This window comes from Lathamus discolor, chromosome 11 (assembly GCF_037157495.1).
Source record: "Lathamus discolor isolate bLatDis1 chromosome 11, bLatDis1.hap1, whole genome shotgun sequence".
Classification (NCBI taxonomy): domain Eukaryota; kingdom Metazoa; phylum Chordata; class Aves; order Psittaciformes; family Psittacidae; genus Lathamus; species Lathamus discolor.
The window spans coordinates 10,718,045-10,736,747 of NC_088894.1; the positions used below are offsets into that span (position 1 = coordinate 10,718,045).

The 18,703-nt window shown below is 43.0% G+C and overlaps 2 protein-coding genes across 6 annotated transcripts; one reads left to right on the forward strand and one right to left on the reverse strand.

The window, feature by feature from the left end:
- Positions 1 to 1,066: 1,066 nt before the first annotated feature.
- PPP1R3D (protein phosphatase 1 regulatory subunit 3D) lies at positions 1,067 to 6,160 on the reverse strand. 2 transcript variants are annotated; one of them, XM_065691503.1, is made up of 2 exons: positions 6,081 to 6,160; positions 1,067 to 5,894 (listed from the first exon to the last, which is right to left on the reverse strand). In XM_065691503.1, exon 2 carries the CDS (start codon positions 5,182 to 5,184, stop codon positions 4,270 to 4,272), a length of 915 nt encoding a protein of 304 aa, XP_065547575.1. In that variant the 5' UTR covers positions 5,185 to 5,894; positions 6,081 to 6,160; the 3' UTR covers positions 1,067 to 4,269. The 2 variants fall into 2 exon arrangements, with proteins under 2 accessions (XP_065547575.1, XP_065547576.1); XM_065691504.1 differs by lacking the exon at positions 6,081 to 6,160 and having other exon boundaries at positions 1,067 to 5,190; positions 5,349 to 6,070.
- Positions 6,151 to 16,732, forward strand: FAM217B (family with sequence similarity 217 member B). Of its 4 annotated transcripts, none has more exons than XM_065691499.1 (5): positions 6,151 to 6,209; positions 7,282 to 7,487; positions 8,609 to 8,714; positions 10,783 to 10,868; positions 11,230 to 16,732. In XM_065691499.1, the coding sequence occupies exons 2-5, from the start codon at positions 7,393 to 7,395 to the stop codon at positions 12,413 to 12,415; spliced, it is 1,473 nt and encodes a 490-aa protein (XP_065547571.1). In that variant the 5' UTR covers positions 6,151 to 6,209; positions 7,282 to 7,392; the 3' UTR covers positions 12,416 to 16,732. The 4 variants fall into 4 exon arrangements, with proteins under 4 accessions (XP_065547571.1, XP_065547574.1, XP_065547572.1 ...); XM_065691502.1 differs by having other exon boundaries at positions 7,282 to 7,347; XM_065691500.1 differs by having other exon boundaries at positions 6,153 to 6,199.
- The last annotated feature ends 1,971 nt before the right edge of the window (positions 16,733 to 18,703 follow it).

Here is an 18,703-nt window from a genome sequence, read left to right on the forward strand (position 1 = left end):
TCAAATCTTGGACTGTATCAAGTAAAAGCTTGACACTGATGGAGATGTGGAACAAGCCCAGAGAAGGGCCACGAGGATGATCAGGGGACTGGAGCACCTCCCGTACAAAGAGAGGCTGAGAACGTTGGGGCTATTCAGCCTGGAGAAGGCTGCATGGAGACCTCAGAGCAGCCTTCCAGTACCTGAAGGGGGCCTGTAGGGATGCTGGGGAGGGACTCTTCATCAGGGACTGTAGTGACAGGACAAGGGGTAACGCGTTAAAACTGAAACAGGGGAAGTTTAGATTGGATCTAAGGAGGAAATTCTTTCCTGTTAGGGTGGTGAGGCACTGGAATGGGTTGCCCAGGGAGGTTGTGAGTGCTCCCTGGCAGTGTTCAAGGCCAGGTTGGATGAAGCTTTGGGTGGTATTGTTTAGTGTGAGGTGTCCCTGCCCATGGCAGGGGGTTGGAACTAGATGATCTTGAGGTCCTTTCCAACCCTAACTATTCTATGATTCTGTGATTCATATAGAGGATATGGACACTCAAGAGATGCACAGATAATGGATGCTCTTTTACCATACTGCATTCAGATATATTTTCAAGAAACCAGTGAGTGAAAAGAAAATGGTGGATTGAGAGAGGACAGTCTGCAGCAATGAAAACTAAAGAACAAACAGATGAAAGAATAACACAACTGTGAGGCTCAAAAATTAATGTGCTATGTACAATCTAGCACACCCTTGGGAAGTGGAATTAGAAGAAAACCTCTTTCTCTTCCATGAAACAACATTTGAATCAGCTGGCAGTGTGCCACTTTCCAACATTACATCATAATCTGTCAGGTGCTGCATGCACAGAACTCTTAGCTGAAATGGAAGCAAATTCCATGTCAGAAGGGGCAGCCTAATCATTTCAGCAGCTATATAGACTGATCACTGTATTTTTAGCAAGGGTTCTTCATTTTTTAGCAACTCAAACCCACCTTACTTTCCTGAGTATGCTGCTCTTAGTGACAACTCAGTACTAAGAGCCACTAAACTCAGGAGTTTCCTTATCTGTTAACAGGAGAACCATTGACAAAACCATAAAATTGTGAAAAGCTTTATTACAATCTTTTGTATTACAATAGCCAATATTTTATTGTTTTAAAAATGAAATAAAGTGAAGCACTTTGCAATTATACAACTCTCCACTAAAACAAAATGACCTTTTGTCTAGTGTATGTGTTTTACTGATATACTGTGTAATGTACTTTCATCTGGACGATTAATTGGGAAAGACAACCCCTTTTCATTTACATGGATCCCATATGTTTATTTAGAAAACATGCCCAAAAGAACCTTGAAACTGGACTAGACATTTATTGTAATACTATAATAAATACATGTTTTTAAAAGTGCATTATATGGCAATAACCCTTGTGAAGAATTCACTTTTACAAACTCCTCATTATAAGGGAAGTGCTCAGTTTGAACACAGTGCAAGCAGTCAAGTTGTCCTGAGAATTTATAAGGTGGTCAGAAATTGACCTTCACCACAGGTGTGTAATACCACTACTTAATGGCTTCATCCCTTTTTTTGTCAGCTAGAATCCTTTTGATATTCACTACTGAGTATGACAGGAAAGCCTAAGTGCAAATTTCATCTTGCATGACAGGTGCCAGCACTTGTGTGAATGTTCAGCAGCTTAACCCAGAGATCACTCAGTTCCGTAACAAGGCAGGGCTGCTCAACTTTGCATCACCAGACAACTGGGTTAGTAACAGCTATGTCAGTTCTTCTCCAGCAGTGCCTGAGCGCAATCTCCAGCAAGCAAAGAGAGGAAAGGCAAACCTGGAATAATACTCTAGCGTTCAAGATTTTGTACATGCAAACACCCTGAGAGGTCATGGAAGAAAGACAATACAAGCCAAACTCATTTCCAAGTCATTAATTATTCACCTCTCTCTGACACTGTGGTACACATGACACTAATCTTCACACTGACAACCTCAGCTTTACATAATCAGTCCCTGCCTGCAGTAACACTTAGATTTGACCTTTGGTAGCATATGAAAGAGTCTCACTCAGAAGGTGGCAACAGCATCTTTCTGCCAATAAGACAAATAACAGCACTGGGCTCCAGCAACAGCTACTGTAGAGTGGTGTCAAATACCGGTCTCATAAGAGAGGAATTTTTAATGGTGTGCTGAGAGGTGATTGAGTAGTTTCGCTGATGGAAAAAATACAGTAATTGGGGAGAGAGGAGGAGTACAACAATACTTTAAAATCATCAGTCCTATAAGTCTGACAGAAAACAATGCAGGTGGATTGGAAGCAGGCAGCACCCCTTCCTCTCTGTAGTTTGCAATTGCACCTCAGCCTCACCTAATCCTTCAGAACAATTTTAAGTTAAACTTTCAACCTCACAGTGCTCCAACACAAAGTTGGAGCAGACACACAGTTAATTCTCAATGGTTTCAAACAGGACTGAATTTTCTCAGTACTGTAAGTAACTGCTCAGAAGCTCATAGGATCATCTGCATGACTTTGGTTCCTTTGAAAGCCAAATGTCAATGGAACCAGGCAGCTTCTTCACTTGAAATCCCTGCTTTGCTAAATGGTTATCACAACTAAGGAGTAACATAAAGTTGCCAGACATGAATTTTCTTGGGGTTTCTGCACTTCCAGAATTACTCAGTAAGCTTTCTGGACTAAGATATACTTGGCTGTGGGTTGCTTACAATAGTGATTTTTAAAACAACTTGTGATTTTGATGAATAAGCAGCAATCCAAAATAAGATACCCAAGTGGCCTAATTTTCATAGTACAGTCCCAAAAAGGAGCTCTTATACAACCAGATGGTTTTGAAAGTTTATGCTACACATATAAAGCTAAACTTTCCATGCTGTTATGAATACATATGAAACAAAGCATTTTACCTTTTTTTTTTTTTTTAACAATCTTTTACTTACTAGATTTAAGCCTGATGCCAATCTTAAGTCACACTAAAACCAGAGTGAAAGTAGTAGAGCAAGAAGCATGGGAAGACTGCATCTAACAGTGTTCCTGTGCTCTCCCAGCTGTAGAAAGGATTCTGTTTGTGGGTCTGTGGAAATACCAGTTTACCAAACATCATTTTGCTTTGAAGTTCCCTCTTTGTATTGCGAAGGATGCAGTCTTGGAGTTCAACTGGTTTATAATGAGAAACAGTTGATTCAAGAATACAACGGTACAACTGCAACAGTACTGGGATGCTGGGGAACATGGAGCCAGGATTCAGGGTTCTGGCACGCTATTCCAAGACTCTGCAACCAGCTCCCTGTAGTGGCCATTTATTTTATACATATATATATATATCTTATATTAATTTCTTGATTTATAAATTTACCAGGAACAGTGGTAAAATCACCAGCATTCATGTAGCACTCTTAAGATCTTCAACTACAATTGCTACACAAGTGCAAAATTGTTCTAGTTTCCCCTAGTAAAAAACAGGCACACAAGGAATGGACAATTCCTGTACTACCACCTAGAGAAAAAAGCCTACTTGTGCATCATCTGAAAGAGATGAGAACTTCCCTGTGAAGATCTGCCTTGCACACACTTTGGGAACAGTCATTCCTGCTGCCTGCTGCAAACAGTGGAGATAAGAAAAGGCACCTTTTTTATTTTCCTAAGGGTAACAGAGGGGCTAATGGCACATTTTCATGTATGTTCTGATCATAATAATATCTAATTTCCAACCGAAATATTAACAGAAATATTCAACGTGGTTACAGTCTTAATAATATATATATAAAAATACAAGTACTCCCTTAAGTGTCTGCCATCCAAGTTATGCATAAATGGAAAAGTGCCCAGACTTGGTGAGATAATATAAACAAAATTAGAAACAAAACCAGTAAAGCCACACTACGTTCTTAGGAAACAGACAGTACAAAATCGTAAAATAAATCAGTTAGAAATATCCTATGAAACGTAGAATATTGCTAGTCACATGAAGTGTCTTGTTTTGCTCTCTGGTAGTCTGACAGCATCCCCTGGGACCATTCTGCACCAACTCATACACTACAAGAAAACACAGGGGCTTTCAACAAATGTAACTCAATACACATTTTGGCCTTTTTTCCTCGCTGAAAAGTTTAGAACAGTTTGTCCGGGTCATTGGCTACTTCCTTGCCCTGGAGCACTTCATCAGGTTTGGCAGGTTTCAAAAAGGAGACTGTTGCCATAGGAGCAGAGCACCATGCCAAGGAAGAGAGTGCCACCAGACTACTGACAAGCTGCTCTGTGCCTACTTCCTCTGTTAGATAAAGTGGATCCAGCTCTCCTCACATTCTCTAGGCATCTTAAGGGGGTGAGTCCGGCAGGTAAGACTGTAGTTATTCCCTCTGTTGTTATCCCAGTACTCCTGGCCATTGACTTGGTACCTTGCTGCAAACTGGACTACAGAGCACAGCTGAAGGAGGAAAGGAGGCACAGGGAGAAAGAAGGAGAAAACATCAACCTGATCCTGCCCGTTTTTCTCACGGATGCTACTGTGCCAGTGAGCACACACTTCATGGAGGCTTTTCCACTGGTTGAAGGTGTATCGCACAGATACCTGCTTCTCAAAAGCAACGTTGCGAACCTGGATGGTGCCACTGAGCCCCAAATCTGAGCTGGTCACTCGTTCAAGACACACCTGCTGCTCCTGAAGTCGGGAGGAGAAATCCATACAGTCTGCAGGCTGCTGGAAGTCAGGGACCAAACACTGCATAGTAAACTCCAAGTCTGAGCTGCTGTACCAGAGGTCTGAGTTTATGGAGAGCCTGGAAAGGACATGCAAGGGGATGGATGGATCCTCCCCGCTCTGGAAGATTTTCACTTCAGTGAGCTCCAAGCCCAAAGCATCAGCAAATCTCACCCGGTTCAGACGACTCTGGCATCCAGGAACTTGACACTGCACTCCAGCTCGCTTCCTTCTTTCGGGCGACGTAGGCAAAGATCTTGCCCGGCGCCGTATGATAGGCCGTAATGCTGGATCGCAGCTGGAGGAAGTGCTGCTCTGTGCCTGGGGGCTCCCCTTAGCTGGGGTATTGCTCCAAAGAATCATATTGCTACTTGTATGGATTGCAGGGGACTGTTGCTGGCCACGTCTTGGCTCTTCTTCAGCCCGTAACATGTTCTGATAGAGGTCAGAGAGATAGCTGGGATTCCTCCGAGGACCATGTACCTCCATTGTTAGCTGATGACAAAAATCAGTGTTTACAGAGCAGGTAATACACGCTGCCTCTCTGAAGCACTTAACTTGGGAGTGGCAGCTACGGGCAGCAAGTATTTGAGGTACTACATGCAGCAAGAATCAACTGAAGCAATGCAGCCTTCTGAATAAAGGGCACAAACCTGGAAGCTCTGACAGTAGCTGAAGTGAACCAGAAGCTAGTGCACGGTACAGGGAGATGAAGGCAGTCTCACTGGCTGGTAAGCTCGAGACTGCTGTGCTGGCTGGTGGTCCCGTTGCTCAGGCTGGAAAGGGATTCAAGACTATCACCGGTGATGCTGGAGGACCTGAAGCTCTCACACAGACTGGACACCGACTGGAGGCTGTCTTGCAGGACACCAAGAGACTCCAGGCTGTCGGAGAGGCCGCTGAATGCCTGGGGGTTGCAGCGGTGCACCCCACAGCACGCCAGCCCGCTACAGAGGAGCAGAGGGCCCTGCAGGCTGTCCTCGCCCGCTCCGGCCGACCCTGCGCTCCCGCAGCAGCAGCAGCAGGGACACTCCAGGCTGTCACACTGGATGCTGGGCGAGTCGCGAGGGCTGCCGAGGCTGGGGAAGGCTTGGAGGCTGTCGGGCGGGAAGGAGCCGGAGCCGAGACCGGTACTGCTGCAGGGGCTGTCGCGGCGGAGGCTGTCGGGCGGGGCTGCGGAGGAAGGCTCGGTACTGCAGCTGGAGGAAGAACGATCCTCGCCTGGGGACTCTACAGCCCACATCAGCTGCACAGTCCTCCCTCCCTCCCTCCCGCGGCCAGCCTGTGCTCCGGCCGAGGGCACAGCGGCACCGGCACCCCCAGACCCGGGACACCCGAGCACCGACACCACTCTTCCCCCGCAGCGCCCGCGGCGGCGAACTCACCCTCGGCGGCAGCGCATGCGCGGAGCCGCCCCTCCAGCCCGCCAGCCTCCGAGCGCCTGCGCACTGCCCACGTGACGCCGCAGCGCTTGGGATGCCCTTAGCTGCTGTTCGCGGCTGAGGTGGATGCAGGTACCGGGGCGGGCCGGAGCGGGAGGGCTGCCGGGGAGGGCAAGCGGGCGGTCCGGGAGGGCGGTCCTGTCCTCTAATTGAGGAGCTGCCCGCGGTCGTTTCCTCCATGCAGCGTGGTCGGGGTCAGCATCGGGAGCTGCTGGTGCAGCCCGGGAGGGAGGGAGCGGAGCGGGGCCGGGCCCGCCGGGCCCCGGCTGCGGCTCTGAGCCGTGGAAGCTGCCTGCAGCCGCTGCTGTGTTAGATCGGCCCTTCCCGGCTGGTGAGCTGCCCGTGGGCGCGGTGGGCTGAGCCCCCGGGTCCCGGCCCACCGGCATGCAGCGCTGGGAGCTCGGCTGGGGGGTGGCGGAGAGAGGCACTGGAGAACCAGGACAGCATCCGATGTAAACAGACACTGATGTGATTGTAAATACATAAACGCCACTGCAATGACATGGATATAAATATATAAACATCACTGCAACAAAAACAGAGGTGGATGAGGTGTTCGGGTGCGCAACATCTGTCAGCTGTCGCAGGTCCTCTCTGTGCCCCCCCCCGGGTATGGGAATGCAGATTCTGGAAAATAAAAGAATGCTAGGTATTCTGGTCTGTTTTTAGTACGAATTTATGATACCGAGAGATTTGTTCTGGAAAAGGGAGAAAAAAAAAAACGATTTGATACAAAATTTGCATATATGAATATAGGAAGAGCGCATTTTCTGGGGCAAAAAAGACAACTCCACATGCTCCAACCGCAGGCGGCTGATCATCTATTCTTGTTAAATTAAGAGCAGAAACACCCACCACCGTTTGACTGTGATACTTGGCTCCAGTCAATACACGGAATGCTGCGCAGGAGGAACAAAATGATGATGAGCATGTTACACAATGAAAAGTAGCTCTTCCAGTGCTGCTGTACTGTCAGATCTTTTCCTATATTTTACCAACAATCCTTCAGGGACTGGCTTGTGAACCTCATGGGAAGAGCTCAGTGGTTTGTTGTTCATTTGGTAGCTTATTATATATACCTTAATGCTTTAAAATTAAATCAAGTTGGGAGGAATCACGTGGTGTTTGTTTATTTGTTCTCTAGGAGGTGGTGATGTTTGCATTCGATACACTGTGTCTTACAAACCCCAAAGACTGGAGCTGTTTTAAGGTGATGTAAAAATAAAAGTGGCATAACCCTTTAAAAATAGAAATTATGGGACCAGGCATTCAAGAATATCCCTTATTACTGCACGGAGAGACACAGAAAAAGGAGAGCCAAATCAATGAAAGCCACAAAGGAATGGTAAAGTAAGGAAATTATTTTCTCTCTTGTTACAGAATTCTGTACATACTGTAGATTAGTTAATAAGTGTGTGGCCGAACTGCTCAGATTCTCATCCTGTCCTCTGATTCACAGCAACAGAAGCAATTGTTTAGTGTGATTGTGTAGGTCACAAAGTCACAGAGGTGACTGCATCAGTGCTGGAGGCACAAGACTCATTTTCATTCTTTTATAATCACTTCATGGTGACATCTTGGGTTTTAAAATAAAATCTGGCTATACTGACATAAAAACTGCCTGACAAGTTAACTAAACTGCAGTCAAACTAGACTAGACTGGGAGGGCACAGTTTGCTTATTCCAGTTCTAAAATGACATTTAAAAGCTTTCCTTTATTAAAATTAGTAATACTTCTTGTTCGTAGAACAAACACTTTCCTGATTTTTATGGAATACACTGATTTAATGATTCTTTGTGCTTACAAAGAAATATGTCTCATTTAATTGGGGAAATACATATTTTGGTTTTAAGCTGTTCAGATCAGTAATGCCATTCCCTTTGCTTGCATATGTTTTTCTCCTACTAGTATTTCCACAACTTTATTATAACATAAAATAGTGAATTTTGTTTGTGTTTTTGTTGTAAAATAGTATTAAGATCAGAATAGACTGTATACTCCCTGCTCGCTTCCATTCCTTAGCTTCATAGGAATAATCCTTTAAATGTTGTTGAGAGTATGCACATGAGAAAGGCAGCCAGGATTTGGCTTGCAGTGGCCTTCATACAGTACTTTATAATTAATTCATTTTGTTAAATTGCAGTAGGACCATGTACTAGGTACTATAGAAATTAGTAGTTGCATATGTAGTCTCTAATATTTACTATTTGTTATTCATGATCTTACTTACAAATAAAGGCTGAATTCTATTATTATACTATCTGACTGAATTACTCACTTTTGCATTAGTAGTATAAAAACTCAAAAGTGACCATGGCATAGTTCTGGTGAACTTCTAAGAGTAGTTGTAATTGACTGTCTCACTTTTAAAAACTGAATTGCACTCTAAACTTCTATTGTGTTTCTGTTCTGATGATTGTATATGTTGCTGTTTAGATGTTTTATTCTGTTTAATCCTTGCTAATTACAGTAATGGAAAAAGCCATCTGAGCACCAAAGGACTAAATAAACCAATTTTGTATATGAAACCTTCTCCTGGAAAATTAGACAAAAATGTATCAAGTGCCATTGAAAAGGTAAATATTTTTGGTTGGTTGGTTTTTGCTTACAGAAGAAGGGTACTTAGTATATGTCAGCTTCTTAATAACATAGAATCATAGAATAGTTAGGGTTGGAAAGGACCTTAAGATCATCTAGTTCCAACCCCCCTGTCACGGGCAGGGACACCTCACACTAAACCATACTACCCAAGGCTTCGTCCAGCCTGGCCTTGAACACTGCCAGGGATGGAGCATTCACAGCCTCCCTGGGCAACCGATTCCAGTGCCTCACCACCCTAACAGGAAAGAATTTCCTCCTTATATCCAATCTAAACTTCCCCTGTTTAAGTTTTAACCTGTTACCCCTTGTCCTATCACTACAGTCCCTGACGAAGAGTCCCTCCCCAGCATCCCCATAGGCCCCCTTCAGGTACTGGAAGGCTGCTCTGAGGTCTCCACACAGCCTTCTCTTCTCCAGGCTGAACAGCCCCAACTTCCTCAGCCTGTCTTCATACGGGAGGTGCTCCAGTCCCCTGATCATCCTCGTGGCCCTCCTCTGGACTTGTTCCAGCAGTTCCATGTCCTTTTTATGTTGAGGACACCAGAACTGCACACAATGCTCCAGGTGAGGTCTCACAAGAGCAGAGTAGAGGGGCAGGATCACCTCCTTCGACCTGGTGGTCACGCTCCTTTTAATGCAGCCCAGGATACGGTTGGCTTTTTGGGCTGCGAGCGCACACTGCTGGTTCATGTTCATTTTCTCATTGACCAACACCCCCAGGTCCTTCTCCGCAGGGCTGCTCTGAATCTCTTCTTTGCCCAGTCTGTAGCTGTGCCTGGGATTGCTCTGACCCAGGTGTAGGACCTTGCACTTGTCATGGTTGAACTTCATAGGGTTGGCATCAGCCCACGTCACAAGTGTGTTGAGGTCCCTCTGGATGGCATCCCTTCCCTCCAGCGTATCAACCGGACCACACAGCTTGGTGTCATCAGCAAACTTGCTGAGGGCGCACTCAATCCCACTGTCCATGGCAGCGACAAAGATGTTGAACAAGACCGGTCCCAGCACCGATCCCTGAGGGACACCACTCGTTACTGAACTCCAGCTGGATGCTGAGCCATTGACCACAACTGTTTGTGTGCGGCCATCCAGCCAGTTCTTTATCCACCGAGTGGTCCATCCATCAAATTGGTGTCTCTCCAATTTAGAGACCAGGATGTTGTGTGGGACAGTGTCGAACGCTTTGCACAAGTCCAGGTAGATGACATCAACTGCTCTACCCCTGTCCATCAGTTCCGTAGCCCCATCATGGAAGGCCACCAAATTGGTGAGGCAGGATTTCCCCTTAGTGAAGCCATGCTGGCTGTCACCAAGCACCTTGTTGTTTTTCATGTGCCTTAGCATGCCTTCCAGGAGAATGTGCTCCAAGATTTTACAGGCACAGAGGTGAGACTGACTGGTCTGTAGTTCCCTGGGTCATCCATTTTCCCCTTCTTGAAAATGGGGGTTCTATTTCCCTTTTTCCAGTCCTCGGGAACTTCACCTGACTTCCATGATTTTTCAAATATGATGGCCAGTGGCTTAGCAACTTCATTCGCCAGCTCCTTCAGGACCCGCGGATGGATTCCATCAGGTCCCGTGGACTTGTGCACGTTCAGATTTTTAAGATGGTCTTGAACCAGATCCTCTCCTACAGTGGGCCCAAGGTCTTCATTCTCACAGTCCCTGTGTCTGCCTTCTAAGACTTGGGTGGTGCGGTCAGAGCCTTTGCCAGTGAAGACCGAGGCGAAGAAGTCATTCAGAACCTCAGCCTTCTCCAAATCCTGGGTAGCCAGTTCTCCCGAGAGCTTCCTCAGGGGGCCTACATTGTCCCTAGTCTGTTTTTTATTTGCTGTGTACCTATAGAATCCCCTCCTGTTATCCTTAACATCCTTAGCTAAGTTTAATTCTAACTGGGCCTTAGCTTTCCTAACCTGGTCCCTAGCTTCCCGGACAACATCCTTGTATTCTTCCCACGCTGCCTGTCCTTGCTTCCACCTTTTATAAGCCTCTTTTTCCTTCGAACTTTTCTCAGCAGCTCCTTATCAATATATATTTTTTCAGATTCCACATGACACTCAAGATGGTAACCAATCAACTATTCTCAAGAAGGGAAGAAACATTCTGGATGACAGTACTCAGCCAAAGAGGTAGTTTCATGTTAAGATTGTTTAATCTGTAGTCATTTCAAGCTGGTATATAAAATGCTTGTGATGTATTTCGTCTTTGACTTCACTGACCTCAGAGTTCAGCATTTATGAGGATAACAAATTTAAGTTATCAATATGGAAACTTACTATCCTGCCCTAGTGAGTTCTCAGGCAAAATCAGAACAAAATAAAACAAAAAGTCTGTAGGTAGGCAGCGTTACCTCTGCCAGCAAATACTAATTTTACCTTGTTACCAAGCTTCATTCATGTAAATCCATGTCCTTGAAGGAGGTAGCAAGACCTTTATAGATTGATGTTCAAAAGCATTAATTATTCTAACAGGATATGATCTTTAATTTAGGACCACAGGTGTTTGCACGTCACTGCACAGAGTACAAGGACCAAAGAGAAGTCTCCCAGAAAGAAGTCAGAATGAACCTTTTCTGCACAGGATCTCTCTTAGCACAAAGGACAGCACACAAGGTAGCTTCTGCAGGGTTAAAGACTTCCCAGTGCAACATTTTTACTGCAGTAAAAAAGAACAGTTGGAAATGAATCACAAAGAACATGTTGCTATAGCTGGTCCATGCTCTTCTAAATGGCAAGAAGCATCTGTACATGAAATGTTTCTTGATTTTGAATCAGTACAAATTATTAAAGAAGATGCTGAAGATGATAGTGCTAGTGATCTGTCTGATTCAGAAAGGATTCCCATTCCCCCATCTCCCTGCACACCACCAGAACTCATTCTCAGAGCTGAAGAAATTGATCCAGTTTGTTTGGAACACGTCCCTGATACAGGTTTTAAAGAATCAGAATATTACTACCCAGACTTCCTCCCACCCCCTTTCAACTCATGGGACTTAAAGCAACTGGCCATCTTTGTTAACGTAGAGGGTAAAACTGAGTTTCGACCAAAGCCAACAGGATTTCTTCAGAAATACATTGATCGCCTTTTGCAGCTGGAATGGCTGCAGATGCAGACTGTACAGAACGAGAAAGGAAAGGCAGCCAAAGCCAGGCCACAGACTGCTCCTGGCTCTGTCCGTACCCTAAAAAGCCCTGGCAAAGGCAAAGCATTGCTCAGCCCTTTGCCTAACAAGCAGCTGGTTCCCCAAGAAAGTGTTACGAAGCTTCCCAGAAGCTATTTGGGTCACAGGGGAGATTCATACTGTGAAAAAAGTCGCCAGTTATATTCTCATGCAGGTCACTTGAAGCTTTCAGAGAGAACGGGATGTGCAATGTCTTCTCAGAGACAATCTGGAGAAGTAAGGAGTGAACTGAAGAAAAAACCAACTGCAAAGCAACAGCTTCTCAATGTGGAGCCCTCCGAGAATGGTTCTAAAATTCAAAGTGTTGGTAATATCAGACCCCCTAAGCAAACCCCAGTATTTCATGGTTCAGCTGCTCCCATCAGAGGCTTAAAAACATATGCGTGTACAAATCCAAAGAAAAATGGCAATGTCAACAGTTACGTTCCTTCAAAAAAACCAGTAGGGGACAGGAAAATAAATGGCACAAAGCAAACATCATGCAAATTTAAATGAAGAAAAAAATCATCAGTAAATCTTAATGCTTCTTGACTACTAGAAAGCATTTGGCCAATGCAGGGGGGTCATACTTTCTTTATAGGAAGATCCTGAGAAAATACGTTCTTGATGCATGGCTCTAAGTCAGCACTGTTCATTCTATGATTTCAATACATGTGATCCTAAGCCAGCAAGGCCAGCAGGAAATCCTTTCCCTGAAGGCAGGTGTCTTCCACTGGTCTTTCCTCAAAAATATTTCCAATTGCTCAATGAAGGTTACAATAGCAGAGTATGAAAGTTGAGTGAAATATGTAATTATAACATGTCCTGTTTGCACCAGTGGAAGTCAACTGAAGTCTTTGCTGTTTCTCACAATTACCATGGTATATTTGAAAGAAAAGGATTCATGCTCTTCTGAAGAGATGTGTTATTTTGTGAGACAGGTTTGATGGTGTTTTCTGATGGAAAAGGGTTCAACTGTTTTTATAAAGCAATGGAGCATGCTTATCTATGCAAAGTCAAACTAATTCTTCACAGAAGATGATGAATTGGATTTTTTTGATGAATAGATATTTTTTATAAGGATGGAGATAATGTTTTGAAATATTTTAATGCAGAAAGGATTCTCTTTAGGACAAAAAATTAATAGGGAGCAGACAGCTTCACTAGTGACAGGTTAAGAAAATTGAATGTGTATTTTTATACCCAGGAATTTTCACTGTGTTTACAGACAGCTTTCCTTGAGAAGTTTCTTTTGTAAGCCTTGTCATTCAGAGGAAATGACCAAATTTCAAATTGTACATGGATATATATGACTAATGCAAAGTGAGGGTGTTACTAGAGACTCTCTGTGGCCTAGTTTGCAGAATGGGTAGCCTCTCAAAACAAAAAAAATGGACTCTTGGGGATGAAATTAAAGGCTATTGTTAGTTCAAGTAAAGATATATTTTGGTAGAAAAGATACCTATTTTCAGTCACCCAAGATGATTACTCTTTATCCCATGGACCAGCCTACTTCAGTTAGCATAGATTCTTTTTTCAAGGTTAGTGAACTGACATGGGGAAATACCCTACAGAAATAAATGGTACAACCAGGAGCAAATCCTGTCTTCAGACCCTCTGTTTTCTCTTGTGTCCATGAGGTACAAGAGAATACAGAGGACGGTTCAGTGACTATTCAAGTTTCAGTTCATCTGCCACAGTTTCCAATCAATCACAGCAGCTGGAGGCACATTCTTGTTAAAAATGAAATTCCAGAGGAAGTTTTGTACTTTCATTTTAGATTGACTTACTGAGCAGCATTAACTTCACCCTCAGGAACCAGTGACAGTGAATTGTTCCTGAGAAGTGATGTGAGGTCTGACAGACTGGATTTTGCAAGTGGATCCTTCACATTATGATAGAAAATTAAAAAGTAGCAAATATTAAAGAGTACATTATGTATATAGTTAAATTGCACTTCTGTTGTTGATCTCATATGGGTTTTAAGATGCTTAGCTGTTTCTATTCTTTCATTGTGCCTACCAGATGTTCAGCTTTGTAAAATTTCAAAGCATGGGTTTATATGTAGTTTAAAATGTGAGAATGTAGTAATAAACTAGAGTATTTTACAGTACATAAAAACATTGCTCAGGAATAGTTAGAGAAATATTTTTAGTGGGTTTTTTTTCCTAGCCTGCTGGAGACCAAATGTGAAACTTTAAACTGGTAAAGGCAACAAATGTACAGTATTATATTTCCATATTCATTATTTGTGAAGTTACAGTTAAAATGAATTGTAGTTGCATGTACATTCAGCTCTATGCAATTAAAGTGAAACAATCTGACATGCTTACAGATCAAATAAATCAGCTGTGTCAGACAGAGGTGTGGTGAAAGTCAAAGGATGGTATTCAACACCAGCAACTGTAGAGGACCAGCACATTCCATTGTTCCTATTTCATCCTTTTCTTCCAGACTCATCATCTATTTCAGCTTTCTTTAGATGAAAGGTTCTTGCATCCAATAGTAGAATTTCAAGCTGTGGCCAAATTCTGCAAGCCTTCATTAGTCACATTTTCCTGATTCACATTAATGGTAGTGGCAGGTAGTAGGCCTGCTCTTGCCAGTAAGCACTACTGCAGTGCATGATTTTAGCACACTGTTCTAAAGCACTGTTACAAGCGCCATAAGCAAGGTGAGCAGGCTCAATAATCAGAGTAGCAAGTTTTTTAAACAAGTTCTGTTACATGCAATTAATTTAGCATGTTGTTATAGCACTGAATATTAGTGTATGCTAAATTTTCCTCTGAAACATTAACTCTATATTGATGCCTTCCTGGGTTATAAGGAGGGTATATAGATACAGGCAGATTTTGTATGATCACTTCTTAAAAGAACAAATAAACAGTGTTTTAAGTCCGAGTTCTGGTTCATCATTAAGCTCTGACTGTGATCTGGCCAAGTAAGTTTGTCTCACACAGTAATCATACAACACTAATTATTGTTCATTAATTTGATACTTCTTCCATAGTCATCTTGTTTCACATACAGAAACAGACAGCTTCTAAACTGAGCAGACGTGCAAGGGCTGGATTTTATCCTGCAGCACTTTTGCTTCTGTTTTAGCTTGATTATGTTCTGGGCTTATAAAGAGCTCTACTTACAAATAGGACTCTGCTTTAGGTTTCCTTTGTTTTGTATTGATGGACATTATCTTTAGAAGCACTTCTGAATATCGCAGAAAAGTTTATTCCATCAAATGCATTCAGCTTGGAATTAAAATAGTTCCACAGCACAATATTTGTGTGGCTATTTATATTTTTTTCACTATGTTTAGCAGTATGATTATATGTGTGTCTAAGCCTAGCATTGATGATGCTTCTTGAAGAACAATTTACTGTGAAGTGAGATATTTAAAAAGTGGTTTATTTTTTTTCTAGATAATTTAAAGGTTTAATGTTCTGCAGTACTATACAGAACAAATATACTCAGGTTGCATTTTAAATAAATAGCCAAATTCTATGTCAGTTATATTAGTATAAGCTTTGAACAACTGTAGTGTTTTCAATGAAATTACCCAGTTACAAAGATGTGAAGAAACAAGAATTTTATTCCAATATGTACAAACTGTTTTCCTTAGTAAAGTTGAACTGTATTTTTAACGTGTAACCTGAAATTTAAAACAATATTGTTTCTCTCTTGAAATGGTTCTTTTTCTCCATTACTTGCATTTCTGCAGTGAAATAGTGTGATCAGTCAATGTTTTATCTCCCTTGCACCCCCTGAGACCTTGTAGCTTTCAGTTATTTACAGCAGTTCTGAAGTTTCTGCACAATGTCTCCAGGTCCTTGCTCTGTTATGAGTACGGGTATCAAGCTTCTGCAGTGACTGAGAATTTATGCACCCAAGAGGGTTATCGCTGTGTGAGCAATGCCTACAATTCTGGGAAGAGGGGCTTCACATCTTCCTCAAGTGGAAGAGCCTTGCAAGGGAGACTCAAGTCAATCCATGCTGCTGATTCAGTACCAGTTAAGAGGTGGCCCCTTGTTAAAGCTGATAAGGTGGTCCATGTTCTTCTTCCCAAATGAGAGATTGCATTTGCTGGTACAAATTCATGGGTGATAGTGCTTCTCACAGAGGTGAAAAGGCTCAGCAGTATTCGTTCTTGAGAAATCTGAGTTCAGAGCAGATGGGCTGCCACAAGCAGGTTGCTCATCTCCCACTGATGCCCCCCTCTCAAGATGCTGTGGCCATAGCTCTCAGCCCTGCCCCAAGTGCTGCCATACCCCTTGTAACCCTCAGAAGAGGGGTGTGATGCTGCACGGGGTGGTTGCACTTACTTAATTGGACTAAACTGCCTTGTTTGATTACAGACTGCTCAATTCTGCTGTAATCCTGCTATTGCTTGTGTGCTTTCTGTGTTTCATTGATTGTTGTTTGAGGTAACTTTTATCTTGTATTCGCTGTTTAAAGGATCTTGTTAGAAGTTTGAGAATGTTTTGACAAGAGTTTATTCAGTCAGTATGTGATACCTCTTTTGGAGTTGATATAGTTGAAATTGCTGCAGTATGAAAATTCCCTTAATGTACTATTTTTTGCCTTATTTTAAAGGTATTGAGCCTTTGTTGCTACCATTGGCATTAGTGGGTTTTCTTCTGAAAAATAAACAGACTGCTCTGTCTAGAAAGACTGGAACTCAACTGAGAACCCGCATCCCAGCTTTTGATGTTAGTGATCATGTGTTCTTATTTATTTCAACTTTTTGTGGGTATTTTTGCCAGTAATTTCATTGGAAAGTGATCTTGTCATTCAAAGTGACTATATATTTACTATATTAAAAATGCGATACCAGTTGTTACTTGTATTTTTTTCATCACCCACAAGATGGCACCTCTGAGTTTTTCTCCTTACTTAGTAGGATAGAGCTTTTGGCTCAGCACCTCTCAGCTATATTGCTGCTGATGGCCAAGGTGGATAATTTAAGCTGTGTGATTATTTCTTCTCCATGTGGCAGCCACTTCTGTAATGGCTGTGTTAAGGCATCATAATAGGTGAAAATAACAGGAAAAACTTACTTCTACGTATTTATACCTTCTCTTTTAAATGCACTAATCAATGAGTTTCACACTCTCTATTGTAATCTCCAGGACACTTAGAACATGATCCAAAGAACAGGACATGTGCTTGCAGAGAGCCGCATATCCATGCTGCTAGTATACGTGGATAAGTATGTTTAACTTAATTTCACACACTGTGTGTTCATATATTCAGATGAGACTAATCAAGATGAAAATTAATGGAGAGAGGAAAAAAAAAGGCATTTCCTGTTGCTGAAAATCCCTTTGCTTTCCTATTCTTGTAATCCTAATATCAAGCATTACGAAACTCTTCTGTGAGTTTATCGCACAAGTATTTTACAATCAGAATGTTTTGGCTTCCCACAGGGACGAGGGCTCTGGCTGCACGGAAGACACCATCGGTCCCCGTAAGGTGCCTATGAGAATGGTGGCTCCTTTGTCCCACAGTACTAGGCTCAGGTCTCCTGGAAGCAGGTTTCCAGGCTCTCTCACTAGGGACACCAGGGTGTTCATGCCTGATGGATCACACTGGTGCGTAGTGTTGACCGTGCTAATTTAATGATCCCCCACAGTAACTCAGTGTATTTCCATGAGTATTTATGTGGGTTTCATGGTCCTGAACTGGGTTGTTCCAGTGATAGATACAATTTAATACAACTCTGTCAAAACTGGATCAATATGTTTATGTGAAGCTAAATTTCCCCTAGACAACGTATCAATGTTTTCTCGGTAGCCACAGTTCTCATAATCACCTTTTTTTGTTGTTTTGGTTTTTTTTTTTCACAAGGTTCCTTCTGGCAACAGATTTTCTCATTAAACTGAAAACTGCACTTTAAGACAAGACATCCAGAAGGGGTTTGAGCTCTATTCTCTACAGAATGTCTGTGTTTGTTGTAAAGAATGCCTGGAGGAAATTTTGGTCTACGTCAGTAGGTGACTGCCATGTGCCCTGTTCATAAGTACATCATGACCACTAGGAAACTCAACCTCTGTGTTACAGCAGACAAAGAAAATGTAAACTAGTATGTAAGAACCCAATTCCACAATTCTTAAGACAATAGTTAGGAGCTAGGATTACCTGTGTGAGTAGACATTATAAAGTTCTGTTGTCATGTTTGATGCAATTAATGAAAAGGAATGCAATAAATTTAGAGAAAGAAACGTATTTAACTACTGGAAATTATAAAGAATGCCTACAGTTGAGGACTCCATGTACACAGAGAGTATGTACTCAGAAGAAGAAACAGTCCCTGAATAAGCTTCAGAGTCCCTGAATAAGTTCCAGAATAAGCTCCAGAATAAGCTGGAATGTAACTGGAGAAGGCAGCATAAGGTAAATTGGTGTAACAGAAAGATAATTGGACTTATTTGCAGTTCTGGTGTCCTCAACATAAAAAGGACATGGAACTGTTGGAACAAGTCCAGAGGAGGCCACGAGGATGATCAGGGGACTGGAGCACCTCCCGTATGAAGACAGGCTGAGGAAGTTGGGGCTGTTCAGCCTGGAGAAGAGAAGGCTGTGTGGAGACCTCATAGCAGCCTTCCAGTACCTGAAGGGGGCCTATGGGGATGCTGGGGAGGGACTCTTCGTCAGGGACTGTAGTGACAGGACAAGGGGTAACGGGTTAAAACTTAAACAGGGGAAGTTTAGATTGGATCTAAGGAGGAAATTCTTTCCTGTTAGGGTGGTGAGGCACTGGAATGGGTTGCCCAGGGAGGTTGTGAGTGCTCCATCCCTGGCAGTGTT

Bases quoted from the DNA above. Each gene is read 5' to 3' on its own strand.
- FAM217B (XM_065691499.1), top strand. From the start codon at position 7,393: ATGGGACCAGGCATTCAAGAATATCCCTTATTACTGCACGGAGAGACA. The intron at 7,488-8,608 runs GTAAGGAAATTA...TGCTAATTACAG, and splicing joins AGCCACAAAGGAATGGTAAA to TAATGGAAAAAGCCATCTGA. The intron at 8,715-10,782 runs GTAAATATTTTT...ATATTTTTTCAG, and splicing joins TATCAAGTGCCATTGAAAAG to ATTCCACATGACACTCAAGA.
- PPP1R3D (XM_065691503.1), bottom strand. From the start codon at position 5,184: ATGGAGGTACATGGTCCTCGGAGGAATCCCAGCTATCTCTCTGACCTC.